The 16,205-nt window shown below is 34.7% G+C and overlaps 1 protein-coding gene across 2 annotated transcripts in view; it reads right to left on the minus strand.

The window, feature by feature from the left end:
* Window positions 1–703: 703 nt before the first annotated feature.
* The window catches only part of Ccdc171 (coiled-coil domain containing 171), a 382,832-nt gene continuing 367,330 nt past the window's right edge, over window positions 704–16,205 (minus strand). For both annotated transcript variants that reach the window (XM_076843419.2, XM_076843418.2), the window contains exon 25: window positions 704–928. In XM_076843419.2, coding sequence (XP_076699534.1) covers window positions 704–928 — 225 coding nt within the window. The remainder of the gene's footprint in view (window positions 929–16,205) is intronic.

Genomic DNA, 16,205 nt, shown 5'->3' on the forward strand with positions numbered 1-16,205 from the left:
CTTTCTTATCAAATGCAGACTTGATAAAAGGATGAGTTTTCAATGCCTGCAGGGACCAGATTCAGCAGTTAACTTAACTTGTTCAAATGGGCAAGTGGTATCATGTAGCTTTACAAGGAGCAACCTGACCTTCTCACATTGACCAGGAGTGACATTATTGTGCAGGAGGAGAAGCAGTCACATCATTTCTGTTTTGCACAACCTGCTTAAAGTTTGCAACTAAATGCTTGTCTTCAGTTGAGCTGACAAGAGAGAAGAGGGGCTCAGTGAACCATGGCAGGGCTGCCATGAAATGACAGGAATCATTGGCATACATTTCAAATAGCTCTCTCAATCCTATTAAAGTATTGCAGTCCTGCTTTAAAATAGACAAGTATGAAACAACTTTGATAGATAGAGACTAAAATGGCTTATTGATTTTTTAAGTCCGAGGGAAATTACCCAAAATGTGTCATTCTTTAACATTTAAAAATATGTTACATAAAAATGAGGATCTGTGATAATAAAATAAAACTTAAGAGAAAAAAAAGTGGGTTATTTCGTTATTCAAGGAGACAGATACCTGCACACATCAAGATATCACACAGTTTTTTAAAAACCCATCCCAACTTGTGCTGAAACAAAATTCCACTGTAAGAAAATTCCCCTTCAAAACAATTTAATTGTACTGTTAATTCTTCCTCCATTTTTTTATTTTATAAAGTCATAATCCAATCTGAGGTGATCTTTTGGCATTAGCAGACATAGCCACTGGAGAAGAATGAGATGATAGAGGATGAGGCAGAGTATTTGAAAATGCCTCCTTTAAGAAAGTATAAGTTGTATCAAGTTCAGCTTGCAATGGCAAAATATCCCTAACATCAACTGTGTCAGCAGGAAGAGCAGCTCTTGAAGGAATGGAAATATTCGAATGGTCTCGTGATCCCATCTGTAACATACAAAAGAAAAACATAATAAACATCGAGTTGAAAACTCTCCAAGTCTAAAACCATAAATAAGAAAGTAGACTAATAATCATTATAATATGAAATGGGATGGAAATAAGCATTTTTAAAATCTGGATGACAATTTGTAAATATAAATTATTTTCCAAGAGGGACTGAATCCATATATCCTACATCATAAACTTTTAAAGACAATAGAAGAAACACCAAAACTTTGTATGAAACTTTTTATTAAGTTATTGTCAATACAGTCAAGCATTTTCTCCTTAGTAACAATTCATTGTCAATTTACAAAAGTCAATGCCAATAGTATTTATTTCATTATGCTTATAATAATATGTAATATATAAGATTAGACTGCTAAGAAAATGAACGATGGGTATTTGCTTTTTAAATCTATCATCTTAAGTGACAAATATAGCACAAAGAAAACTTCCAGAACATACTGAGATATAAAATTCTAGTGAGAAGAATTTTCTACCTTTACCTTTAGCAATAATGCCACCACCACTCTATTTTGTTTTTAATATTTTTAGTTGTAGATGGACACATACCTTTGTTTATTTAGTCTTTTTTTTTTTTTTATGTGATGCTGGGGATTGAACCCAGTGCCTCATGTATGCTAGGCAAGCGTTCTACCACTGAGCCACAACCTCAGCCCCACCACTCTGTTTTGATAAATATTATTCTACTGTAAGTATTTGAAAATCATATCAAAGTAAGGGATTGCAATATGAAAACAATTCACAATATATTTTTTAATATTGCCATATCAGAATCTAACTTAAGAAATGCCAAATATTCATGAAGTATTTGAAAACAAAATTAACATTTTAATAAAGCTATACATTTAAGCCTTAAGTAACATTAGTAATTAGTAGATCATATTTAATGTGAATGAAGTCTTAGTAATGAAGCAGGTATTGTGTTATGACATTTAAAAGTAGTAGAAAAATAGCAATCAATTTTATGTCAGAATTTTCCAGATTCCCAGCAAATAAATATATGTTGCCAAGATAACAAGTCTCGTCATAAGTATTTCTGCTAAAATTCATATTCTATATTATAGAGCTTTTAAAGTCACCTTTTTGGTAGAAACTCTTAAGAGTTTTGACAATAAAATAATGAAAAATATAAGGGGCTTCTTTATTATGTCATGTTATACAAAACTGTTTCTACATGTAGTAACAAGAAAGCAGCTATTTCTGGCTTTAGAAAAGTATTAGAAATTCAACTGTTGTATGTGTTACCATTTTTGTAGATTTTTTTAAAACTACAACTGGAGAAAAATCAATGTCTGCATCTAACACCTAGTTCAGCAATTTTCTTTGATCTCTGTTCTTTTGATTTCTTGATATTCCACTGCAAGCCTATCGCTGGCGGAAATCATCTCTTTTTATGCTGGAAGTTAAAAAACACCTAAAATGGCCACTTGGATAGCTGTATGAAGGACAGGGTTTATCTTATCTCATGGAAAGCAAAGAATTTCCAAAATTATGTACTGGCCTGATTAGCAGCACTGATGAGGTTTTACTCATAGAGCCTCAGTACTGGGCTGGAGCATGTCTGCTCAGAACAGAGGCATCCCCTTACCTCAGAGGCTGGCCATGCGGGATCCTGTACTCTTTCTGACTTAACCACCATATTTTTCCAGGTGTTTGTCTGAATTGGCAGCATTACCTGATGGGTCTTGCTGCAATGAAAACCATAATGCCACCTAACTTCTCATTCTGCCAGACCTGAGAATAAGGGAAATGCTGGAAGAGCATGGGACGGTGGCTTACTGTTCTTTTTAGTAAAACTCAGTTATGGCAATTTATTGTGATTAAAGAATATGGTCAGGCAAGGTCTCAAAAGTTTGTTTTAACATCACTTTTTGTATACTGTAAAATTAAAGCTTTATATATTTATGGGAATATAAGGTGATATAATTTTTAATACAATATGGAATAATTAAACAAGCTAAGTAACCTATCCATCATCTCAAATATTTGACTTTGTGATGAGAACATTTGAGATTTACTCTATTAGCAATTTAAAAATGTATAGTAGTCAATTGTTAGCTATATTCACCACACTGAAAAATAGATGTTTTAAAAAGACAAATACTCCTCCAATCTGATTGAGGCTTTGTATCCTTCAATTTTCATTTCTCCAGTCCCTCAACTCCCAAGCTTCTGGTAAACACAATTCTATTTTCTGCTTTTAAGAGCTCAATTGTTTTAGATCCCACATCAAATGAAACCATGTGGTATTTGTCCTTGTGTTTTCACTTAGCTTATTTCACTTAGCATAATTGTCCCCAGTGACAGAATTTCTTCCTTTTAAAGGATGAATAGTATTCTAGTTGTGCATATATTCTACATTTTCTTTGCCTATACTGAGGTTAACTCCATAACTTGGCCACTGTGAACAGTGCTACGGTGAACATGGGCAGGCAGACAGCTTTACAACACACTGATTTTAAAACTTTGGGGTAAATGCCCAGAAGTGGGACTGTTAGGTCATGTGGTAATTCTATTTTTCATTTTTTGAGGGTTGTTTTTACATCTTTATACTTTAAGTTTTGGTCTATGAAAACAATGTGTGAAAAGAGATGGGTTTATAGAATCAGACCTAGGAACATCAGGTATCTTTCCATGACATTTTCTTCTTGATGTTGTAAACTAGAGAAAGGTAACTGTGCCAAACTGACCAGCAACTCCGGTTTTAAAACTATCAGTGATATACATAATTTCCTCAAACCTATATACTATGCTTTAAGTTTCTCTCTTTTTTTTTTTTTTTTTTTTTTTTTTGTTCCTGTGAGTCCTTCAACCTAACATATTACAGAATTAGGAAGGTGGTCCTTCAGGGAAGGTGTCTCTATAAACTACTCATTTCTCTCTAATAATTAGTCTACAGACCTTGGCAATTCTACAAAAAGAATGTCTTTTTTCAGTCTACTTTTCAACATTCTTATTTTTGACTATGTGTGAAACTGGCCTTTTATTTAATACAATGTTTTAAAAAATATTTTTTTGTTATTGATGGACCTTTATTTTATTCATTTATATGTGGTGCTGAGCATTGAACCCAGTGCCTCACACATGCTAGGCAGGTGCTCTACCACTGAGCCACAATCCCAGCCCCAATACAACTCTTTTTTTTTTTTTTTTTAACTAAATAACCTTGAAATGGGGTGTTGAGTATTTCTCTAGTATTTCAATCCAGTCTTAGTTTTTATACATTATCTTCTGGCCTTGTGTCCTAAATATGGAAAACAACTTTAAACCCTTAAAGGGGAAAGGGTGGGGGAGAAACAGACAGACATGGACAAAGAAACACACATACACACACACACACACACACACACACACACACACAGAGAGATTGGTTTCCCTACAGAATTTTAACTCCAAAAGGTATCATCTCCCATAAGCAAACATGCTTATTTTTGTATAAATGAAAATAAATGATACTACTAAGATCATCTGCTGTACTGCTAGTAAAGAATTTTTTCAAGATAAGATAAATCTGATTTTAAGTCATTTAGCTTAAAAAGAACCCATCAAAAATTCTGGTGAGATTTTGAATTGAGAATGTAATGTTAAAATAATAAATGTTAATTATTTTTCTTGTACAAATTATATGCAGAAATATATCATAATATTTTAAAAATATAACATAGGGAGTAAAAGACAGTTAAATAACTACTTGGCAGAGACCATTAAAAGTTAATATTCACCATCTGATCTTACATTTTAAACCTGTGAAGTCCATGGTCATTTAAATGGCTTTTGAAACTGCTAGGGTGTTCTGGTAGTCTTTTATGTAAATCTTAATTTAGATGATCTTTCAGAAAGAAATTAGTTACCTGAAATAAAAGCTAGGTGTCATGTGAATCTTTATGGAAGCACTTTTATTTACTCAATAAGCTGTAAATGATTCTATTTGAACTGTTATAGTCCATCAGCTAAATACATATTCACAATACAAAATGTGTCTACTAAATTTCTCCCTTTAAAAAATCTTATGGAATACAGAAATTGGACATAGCCAATAGCCATTTTTCAAGGCTTTAATATCCTGTTTTCTAAGACTGTTATCCAAACAACAAAAATAAAGCATTAGTCTAATAATAAAATTATCACTCAAAAAATTATCTATAAATCAATGCCACTTTGCCAACTGAGACTTCTGAAACAATGACACTAAGCCATTTGTCTCCTGCATAACATTTATGATCAAGTTAAGTCTTCCAGAATTCCATATTATAGAATTGTGAGGGAAGGCACAATTTAGAAAGCTTGGGCAGTACTGCATAGCAATTAAGCTAAGCACATTGTGTGGTGAAGAGAATTCTAGACTGAAGTGTTGCAGACTGCAGTTCCTTCTCCCAGTTCTGCTACAATCTAAGTAGGACATTGTGAGGAGGTGAATTAGTCCACCCATGTCTCCCTTCCTTTGCCTGAACTTTTTCCAGTTCTGAAATTATACAGGTCTACTCTAATACCATGACCCAATGTCACTGTGAGTGACACTGACCTAGAAATCAGAGTTTCCTAAATATCATACTTAAAATTTCAAGAAGCTATACATAGGCCATTCTTAAGAAGAAATACATATTGCACATGGTTCTTTAAAATACCCAAATAGATAAGATTAGCCATAGTTTAAATGATCTGGCTTCATTCAATTACATTCTTTAATGCACTTTTCATTATTTAGACCTCCACATTCATATAAGTACTACTGACTGGTTTTAAGTCGAGGGAGACAGCTCCACATAAACTGAAAAAGAAATAAAAGCACCCACAAGAGGGCGTTACACTGAGGCTGTCTCGCTATGTCTATGTTAGTTCCAGCATGTTCTTCCCACTAGAATCTTGATACTTAGCAACACAGTTTTCTTCCTTCCAAATGCTGTACTGAGCTGGCTAACCAAATTTCACCTGTCCATTTTCCAGTTCTGCCATGCTGGACATTGCTGTTTACACAATCAGAGTTGGAAATATTCACATATATAATTTCCCATTAAATATTTCTTATAATTACCATTTCTAATGTTTAGTTACCAATACCAAATCTATTGGAAGATTTTATTCGTTCCTATCCCTATCAAGTCACTGAAGCTTAGTACAAACCAGCTGGCTCTTTCACTCACTGACATCAGGATGTGGGGGTAGGGAATATGAGTTAATGGAGCATTGTGTCTATAGGAAACATCCTAAAACCCTGTGTACCGGAGATTAAGAAGGAAGGATAATCGCAGATTTAGAAATAAATCAGGAAAAAAGATAGAAGAAATAAAACAAACCTGACCCTTTTGTCCTCAAGCAGACACCAGTTCTTGAACCAATCCATGTGGTTCAAATTTAGCCTCTTCTGCTTGGTTGATAAGGAAGATTAACTGGATTGCTGGTTTTGATTCTCTGTGCTTCCTATAGCCACACCCTTTGCAGCTCTTGGCTTCCCTGTCCAGCCTCATCTCCTACTTCCTCCCTAAACAGGTTCGCCATAGTTCACACTAGCCTCTCCTGGCTATCCACTTTGGACCTTTGTGGGTTGAATTCAAACTTGGGTCAAGGATCAGCTTTTTGGTAAGACCCTTCCAGAAACTCTTCCTACCTTTCCCCAATTACAACATCCAATCATACTTTTACATTCCTTCATTAGCATTAATTTCACTAATTTGTATACCTTTATGCTTTTCCTATTAAACTCAGTATGATGAAATCATGATTCTGTATTCCTAGCACTTAGCAGAATGTAAGTAAGATTCCTAACTGATGAATGACTGATCAAACTACTCCGTATTACTTCATGGTCTTGGTCTTTTATTGCTGTTTGGTTGTTTTTTGCAAATACAGATTATGTTTCATATAGAAGTAGCAAGTATAGTGGAAAGGACATGGACTTAGAAGCTGTGGAGACCTCAGGTTCCAAATTTTTTTCTGCCATATATTAACTATGTGATCCTTGACAAGTTACTTAATCTATATGAGTCTGTATCCTTATTCATGAAATAGGAAGAACAATCCTTCATAGTACAGTTATAAAGATCAAATGAAATAGCTTACAAAAATACATTGTATATAATAATTCCCTTTCTTTGCTTCTCTTTCTATTCTCAAGTGAAAGAAATTCCAATTTTATCATTACAACAAATATGCATCGAGCATATATAGATAGGCTTAGCTTTATAGGCAATTACATGAATTCTCAGGACTCAAGAAGAAAGTACTGCTGTTACCCTCATTTTACAGTTGAAGAAACTGGGATTCAGAGTCTTGATGTGATTCTTGATCTGATTCACTTATTCACACACTTACCACTTTAAAGAAGATGAAGCCTCAGAATTATTTTATTTTATTTTAATACTATGGATAGAACCTAAGGGCACTTTCCCACTGAATGAGCTGCATCCATAATACTTTTTATTTTTTTTTAATTTGAGACAGGGTTTTGCTAAGTGGCTGATGCTGGACTTGAACATACAATCCTCCTGCTTCAGCCTTCTGAGTCATTGAGATTACAGGCGTAAGCCACTGGGCCCAGCTCATGCTTATTTTATATGTATAACTATTCCATAAATATAACAAGGATTCAACAAATCTCTGTGACTGGAAAATGAAAGTACAGAAATTGTACTAGAGGCTAAAAATAAATGTTTGTATTTTTGATAGCATATATTATTATAGCCCAAGATTTTAATATTCATGGTATTAGAGTAAATAAATACATTGTATGGCATGTATATAAAGTCCTTTCACCAAAGCAGTTTATATGTTGCTATATTCAAAGGTAAAATTCAGCACTGAGGTTTTAAATTACACTATAACACTTAAACTTTAATTTTAAATTACTTTAAAGATATCTTGTGCCTGACAAGATAACAATTCCCATTTTCTTCTCTTGGATATTTAAGCGTCCTGACGTGATTTAGATTGGAAAAAGAGTTGAAGAATTTTCCCTGATGGCTTTTGTTCTTTCTTTTCCTAGTTTCCTTCATACCCTTGTGCTCCCAGCCGACTTCTATCCTGCCAATCCCGACACACCTGATGATAGAGAGCGCCTGAAATGGACAGAAATGCAAAGGAAACATTCTTTCTTTTTGCCTGGATATGCTCTCAAAAAACTCAAAGAATTTGAAATGTAAATATGTCCATACATTCATGATACAAAAGCTGAACCAATAAATACTGGAAAATACTATATAGGAAAATGCCACTGAAAAATGGAAATGGTGAACTATTTTTTTAAAAAAAATATACAGCACACATACTAATTATGAGGATGACTTTATTTGTTTGTTTGTTTGTTTTGGTGCCAGGGATTGAACCTAGGGGCTCTCTCAACCATACCCCCAGCCCTTTTTATTTTTTATTTTGAGACAGGGTCTCACTAAGTTGCTCAGGGCCTTGCTAAGTTACCGAAGCTGGCTTTGAACTTGTGGTCCTTCTGCCTTGGCCTCCTGAACTGTTGGGATTATAGGAGAGCACCACTACACCGGCTATAAGGCTGACTTTCTTAAAGTCTTAAGCAAAACAATTAGAAGAAGAACCTAATTAGAAAATAGGTTAAGGGTAGTATAATTATTATGCTTGAATTCACTTGTAACGGAACACCCAAAATACCACTGGCTTAAGTTTATTTCTCTCTAATAGGACTACATGAGTCTGTATGCTTATTCATGAAATAGGAAGAACAATCCTTCATAGTACAGTTATAAAGATCAAATGAAATAGCATACAAAAATGCTACAGCCAGTGCAGTGATAACAGAAATGCAGGCTGCTTCTATCCTGGGCTCTAAAGCTCAGTATGTGGCTTCTACCTCATGACCAAAATTGGCTGCTTAAGTTCCAGCTATTATGTTTGCATTCTAGCCAAAAGAAAAGAAGATAAAGAAAGAGGCACTGCTTCCATTTAAAGACACTTCCTAAAATAAAACATTTTTGCTTACATCCCATTACCAGAACCTGGGCCATATGGCTAACTTAGATTCAGGGGAATCAGGAATATAGATCTTTTCCTCCCCTGAGCATCCCAGGTAATACTGAAAGACTCTAGTACGTACTAAGAAAGAACGAACAAACACGTGAGAAAATCTTGGCAGCATCTGCCTTAGGAAAAACTTGCCTGTTTGGTTGGGGTAGGAGTACAATAACCAATAAACATATGAAAAGCTGCTAAACTTCATTGGTAATTAAAGAAATGCAATACAAAACATGTAAAAGAAAGATTACTTTTCACATATAGGAAAAAGTAGGTATCTTGGTGATACCCACTGTAGAGAAGAAGGGAAAAAGCAAACTCATGTCATGTAGCTCGGGATGAAAATTGGTGCTAATTTTCTGAACAACAAAATCTAACACACGTAAGATTTACCCTCCATATTTACCAGTTCTACTACTAGGCATATCTTCCATGGCTATACTGAGAAGGTGAGCATACAGCTGTGTTCAATGAAACATTTTAAAATAGGAAAACATGTTTTAAATGAAACTAAAAATCTTTCAACAGAGAACTTTTTAAGTACAACACAGCCATATAATGCAGTAACTTAATAAACTCAGGTAAATATGTAAGTGTTGGTGTCAAAATAAGTGGAAGTGGGGAAAAAGAAAGTCAAAACAGTATTATGAAGATACACAAACATACATAAGCACAGATGCTCCTTGCTTTACAATGGGCTTACATCCCAATACATCATAATAAGTTGAAAATGCTGTAAGTTGAAAATGCATTTAATCTACCTACTGAGCGCTACAGGTTGGCAACACAGCACACTCTACTATTCCAGCTGTTTACCTCTATGACCAGGAGTTGTAGCTCGATGCTGCCCTCAACATCACAAGAGAGTATCACAGGGCATATGGTTAGCCAGGAAAAAAATAAAAATTCAAAATTTGAAGTATGATTTCTATTGAATGCATATCATTTTCACACCACTGTAAAAGGGAAAAATCATAAGCACAACAATGGAAACTTGAGGACTGACTGTACATATATATCTACACATACATATACTACATATTTATTTTTTTAAATAAGCATAAACACACATCTACTTATACTTAGTTCTATTTTCTTTTGAAAAAAGAATTATAAAAAAATTATCTTTGAAAAAAGGGAGTATAGGTTATAGAGAAAAGCTTTGAAATTTAAATTTTTCTTCTGATGATGTTTTATCATTAAAATTATGTGAATTATGAGAAAAAAGTTGTGAATTGGCAGTTCACAAAAGTGGAAATACAACTGATTAACAAATAAGTAGAAAAAAATAGTAACCCCCATTAATAGTCAAAAATGAAAGGTAAATGAGATTTTATTACAAATGAAATCTGAACTTTAAAAATTATGGTTCTAGGGGCTGGGGCTATAGTTCAGTGGTAGAGCGCTTATCTTGCAGGTGTGAGGCCCCAGGTTCAATCCTCAGCACCACATAAAAATAAATAAATATAGTGTGTCCATCTACAATTAAAAACATATTTTAAAAAATAATTATGATACTAAATGTTAGTGAAAGCATTGTAAAACACGCATTTCATAAATTACTACTAGTTGTAGCAGTTGTACAAAATGATAGAAACATTTTTACTATAATTGGACAACTCTCTTAAATGGTTAATGCTGTTTAATTCCACAATTCCATTTATTATTAGGATCCTTATATTAATAGCAGACAAAAATTGGAAACTTTCCAACATTTAACCACAGAACTAGGGATAGGTAAGCTACAACCACTTGATAGAATGTTATGAATCTATGAATTTATGGTTATATATTTTTTATAACATGGACAAATGCTCAGGCCTAACCAAGGGTCAGGAATTTTTTTCTATAAATGGCCAAATAATAAATATTTTATGCACTGCAGGCTATATATTCTCTCTTACAACTACTAAACCCTGCTATTGTAGTACACAAATATCCACAGACAATGTGCAAATGAACTATCATGGCTATGTTCCAATCAAAGTTTACCTATAGACATAAATTTGAATTTCACATAATTTTCATGTCATAAAATATTAATTCTCTTTTGCCATTTTTCCCAGCAACTTAAAATGTAAAAACCATTCTTCATTCATAAACCATACAAAAACAGGCAGAAGGTGGATTTATCCCAGAGGCGGTACTTTGCTATAGACTCTGTAAGTGAAAAAGTGGTAATTATGTAGGGTACTTGTTTTGAGGTACAAGGAATTAAGAAATTTCTGGGATTTTTTTTCCTCTATTATTCTATATTTTCCAAATTATCTACACTAAAGTATATTTTACATTTATTACTAAAAAGCCTTTATTAAAAAAGACTGTTTATATATACTGAAAATATATATTTTACATATGCTTAAGTATATATATGCATATATTTTTATTATAGTATGACTGAAATGTGTGGCCAATATGAAAATGCACTTAGGTAAGGGCCTCAGAGGATAGGTTTTAAACAAAGTATTTTGCAAGTTTCAAAGGGATTTTGATTTAGTAGAGAAAATTCTTTTCAACATTTTCAGTTTCTAACTCAGATTCATAATCTTAACATTGAGCAAATGCATACATAAATAATTATATTGAGTAACTGGTACCTCTACTTGGTACAAATGTGACTCCTTATGCAGAGTGGCTACTTACAACTTGTGAGCCTTCATTTTACTCCAAATACCACTTCCAGCTGCCAAATTACAACTTTTGTGGTCAAAATGTACACATGTCACACTCTCTCTGGGAACTATTAGGCAAAAGTTTTTTGACCACTTTTTCATTACTGAAGAATTTCCTCTTAAAGTTATAAATGTTTTTTAACTCAATGTCAAAAATTTAGCAATAATCTGAAAGCTATAAACTGGAACCTTTTAACAGTATGTTTTTCTCTGAATGGAATTACTCACCAGGCTCTCAGGTAAAGAGGAGCACAGCAAGAGAAGAATCACCTACAATGAAAAGCTGTTTGAAAAAGATGACTTTCCTAAAGCTTACTAGTCATGTAAGTATCAGTCAATCACTCATGTCAACAAACTTAGCAATAAATTTACATTTTACAATTTGAAACCCATTTACAATTTGAAACCCTCCCTTCCACAGCTATTTTTAGGCCACATTCTCTCATTATTTTATTATATCACATCCAAAATTCCTAACCATTCTTTAGGAATGCTGCAAGTGGTCTTTATTTCCCTGCTGACCATTCCCAGTTTAAGTTCTATATCCCCTAAGGCTGTGGGTCCCTTGACCAGCCCTGTGACTGGGCCTTTCTGGAGGAAAGAATGTGGTCTATCAGTTAGAGAAAGGCACTTCAGACATAAGATAAATCATGCAATTTGGGAGTTACATCTGTGGAATGCCTTCAAATCACAATAAGCACTAGAAAGTACACTCTAATAAATAAATAAATAACTTAGCTGGCAAGAACATTTCTTTTACATGGCATGCAGAAATGTTGTCTCTGATAGAACCAGGCCATTTTCAGGAGTCTCAAACATGAAAATGGGAGAAAGGGAGAGAGGGGGAAGTGCTAGAAAGGGATATTGGCCAAATTACATAGTTATATCGTGCATATGTGCTAATATGTAACAACAAATGCCACATTATGTACAACTATAATGCACCAATTTAAAAAAATGCCCAGAAGTGCGATTGCTATTTTTGTTTCTTTGCAGAACCTCCATACTGTTTTCTAAAATGGTGGTACTATTTTGCATTTCCATCAACAGTATAAAAAGATTCCCTTTGCCCCACATCTTGGCCAGCACTTATCTTTCTTCTAGGTAATAGCCATTCTAACAAATATGAAGTGATATCTTATTATGGTTTTAAATTGCATTAAAATGCCAATCATTTTTTCATATATCTGTTGGACTTTTGTATGTGTTCTTTCAAGAAATGACTATTAGGGTCCTTTGTCCATTTTTAAATATAATTATTTTTCTTGTTATTGATTTATTTGAATTTCTCATATGTTTTGGATATGAATCCCTTCTTTGACATATGATTTGCCAATTTTAGTTATAATCTCTGAGTTTTCTCTTTGTTGTTTCCTTTGCTGTATAGTTACTATCAAGTGTCTATAATGCGTCAGATACTGTTTTAGATACTGAGATATGGCAATAGATTGAACACATAAAATACCCTGTTCTCAAGATTAGTTACTACCCTTTAATCTACATTGTCAGTCAGTTTGCCTGCAATTACTATGTATCTACACAACTCCTCTTTTCATAGTATAAACTCTGAGGCACAATGGTACAGAAAGTTTTCCAAATCACCATTATGTGGATACAGACAAGATCCCAGGAATGAGTCAAATTTCCCTGATTCTCTCCTGACTTTCTTACACCAAATCTCCCATGGTCCTGGAGAGTCCCCATCAAGAGTCACTGGGTATCTGGATTTTTCCACCAGGTCCAATGCACTAGAAGGCTCACTAGGCTATGTCTCCACCCAGTTTTGGTCATATGCCCATCCTACATCCTTTGTCACTTGGAAACTGGCAACTCCTACTAGAAGCTATTGTCTAACAGAGTCTATCACAAAACATTTTTTTCAGCTTCACTTGTAGGCCCTTTTTCTAAGAGTGCAGATGCCAGTCCCTAGACATGGAGGAAAGCCACTAGGTAGTTCTTCCCATTTCCTCTCCTCTCACTACCTGCCTAGTAGTCTTTCTTCACCAATCATCTGGGCCCTTATTCAAATTAACTCCTCCCTACAGCCTGCAGGCCAATTTTTCAAAAAGGCCTGGACTTGTTTGAATTGTATTTTAGGCTTAGAGTAGGGTGTGCATAAACATTATCTTTTACAAAGATTTCAAAGCTCTTCACTAAAATTTCTTCATCAGTTATTCAAATGACCCTTCATTTTCTCCAGCCTATGTGCACTTTTATTTTTTGGTAAACAAGTCATCCTTTTAGAGTTCATTTCCTTCTCCATCTTTTCTTTATTGTATATTTGATTATGATTGGGAATACTCAACTTTTGTTATTGGAAACAAGAAAAAAAGTTGGAAATGAAACTCAGAATTAGTGTTCAGCACAGATCATGAATCAAGACAGCAGAATCTCTGTTAAGAATAGATAGTACCTATAAGACATAATATTTTATGGATAAAAAGGGATAGAAAGACCACAAGTTGAGAAGTGCCACCTCTAAGCTAATGACATCCTTAAATCGGTCCTTAAAGCTGTTGGGCAGCTTAGCTAGCCAACAATAGCTATCTGCCAGGCAAGCTTGTCCCTGCATTTGTCCTGGAAAGCAAGTGTGTTTAAGTAATCCCAAGCACCATCTGTTCCCCAAGCTCTCTTTTTCAAACCTCAGCTCTGGTCCTGATAACCTCACAAAGAGTGGGAAAAGCTGATGCATGAAGGAGCAACATATCCTCTGAAAAACACAGATCCAAAAAGTCGAGTTCTATGGTCTTCCCCCTGCTTGTTCCCTACCATCTCTCTTCTTCCTTTTAACCATGCTTTAACTCATTCAGTAAACCATGTAATTTGAGTGTTTTATTTGGGCCTGTGAAGCCTTCTATTCTATGGTGTCTGGGATCATCTGTTTGGCAGTATACACAGCTGTAGTGGCTTCCCATAAAATATCTTCTCTCTCCGGTACTGATTCCTGTGCTGATTCTGAAGCATGCCCTGCTTTCTCCTGTCTCAGAGCCTCTTTTGTGTGTTGCTTTTACTGTTAAAAAGAGGCTTGCTTGTTAGGTTAAGTCCTACTGTTTTGCAAGACTCAGTTGGGTATCACCTTTCCCCAAACTTCCCTTGCCATCCATCACCTCATATGAGGGTTAAATATCTCTCCTCTGTGTCATAACACCTCCCAAACACTTTTGTAATAGCACAGAATTACTGTCCTCAGTTTGCTTAGACCCACACTATTTCAATGTGGTAGCCACATGTAGCTAATAATTTTAAATTAATTAAAATTTAACCTAATATAAAAGTAAATTTAAACTTCAGTTCCTTAGTAACACTAGACACATTCCAAGTGCTCAAAAGTCACATTTCTATCATCACATTAAGTTCTACGGAACAGTGCTGGCTTAGAGTGTTCATTTCTTGAGGATACAGGCTATCTTAGTTTTTTTCTAAATGTAGGAAACAGAGAGAGTAACCTGCATAGGGACCGACATACAGAAGGTGCTCTACTTGCTTGCCTATTCTTGAAGAATGGACTTCTTCTAACCCATATTCTAAAGAAAGCCAACAAGCATCAAATGTTTTGATATTAAATGCTTCTCTTTCTGAAAATATTTTTTATTTCATGGAGTTTAATTTCATTTTCTTTAAATCCAACTTTCTTGAATTTCTCCTTTTTAAGTATCTAAAGTTTCAGAAGGAACCTAAAGAGTCCTTCCTATGTTTATCTTTCTTGACCTTCATGTGGTTATCATTATGGTTTTTTACACCTTAGGCAACTCAGAAAAAGAAGAATCCTGTGATGAAAGACAAGAGGAAAGTCATCTTGGCAAGTGTCCTTTCTCAAGACATGCAGCAGGAATCCTAACATTCTAAAGCTAGATTTTCTCTATCAGAGCAAAAGACATTGCTTATTCTACTGCTTTAATTGTAATTTTCATACTCTCTTGAGAAAAAGATTCTATTATAAGCTAAATTTGGAGGCAATCTAATTGTTTGATGTAAACCTTCAAAGTTTCCTTTGAGTTGAATGTCTATCTGCTTGGGCAGAAAAGGGGAAAAGAGGGAATTTACATTCACTTTGCTAAACATTAGCATCTTCTGTTCAATCATTTGAATGCAGGACAGTTAGGGGGAAATAGCTTAGAGAACAAGAGTTGACATATACAGTGTAAAATCTTTTAAGGTGCTTGGATTCAATGAGGGAGAAAGTGAGACGGAACCATATTTCAGCTTCCTAACTGTGTTCCAGTCAGCGGGAACTTTGTGACAGGTCTCTGTCTCTCAGCTACACTTGACTGGCTTTTGCTGACATTCAGCTGTCAGACAGCAACCCTTTACCAGGCCCCTAACATGCTCCACAGCTTCACCCAATTAACTCGCTTTCACTTGACACGGCAGCAAAAAGCTTCATAATAGGTGGTCAAGGTGCATGGTGTCTGCCTGCCCTCGAACTGCTCACACACAGCAAGATGTTTAACTACTTTTCTTCTTGCCTGTGTGCTCAGAACGAGTATGACTGCAATTTAGTCATTCCATGTATTGAATTGGACAGGAATCTAGGAAATACTATAGTGATACATTAAGCTGCTCAAAAATAGGCCTCTAGATGACTAAAGTTAAATTTCAAGTCAGTTTTT

This window comes from Callospermophilus lateralis, chromosome 2 (assembly GCF_048772815.1).
Source record: "Callospermophilus lateralis isolate mCalLat2 chromosome 2, mCalLat2.hap1, whole genome shotgun sequence".
In the NCBI taxonomy this organism is placed as follows: Eukaryota; Metazoa; Chordata; class Mammalia; order Rodentia; family Sciuridae; genus Callospermophilus; species Callospermophilus lateralis.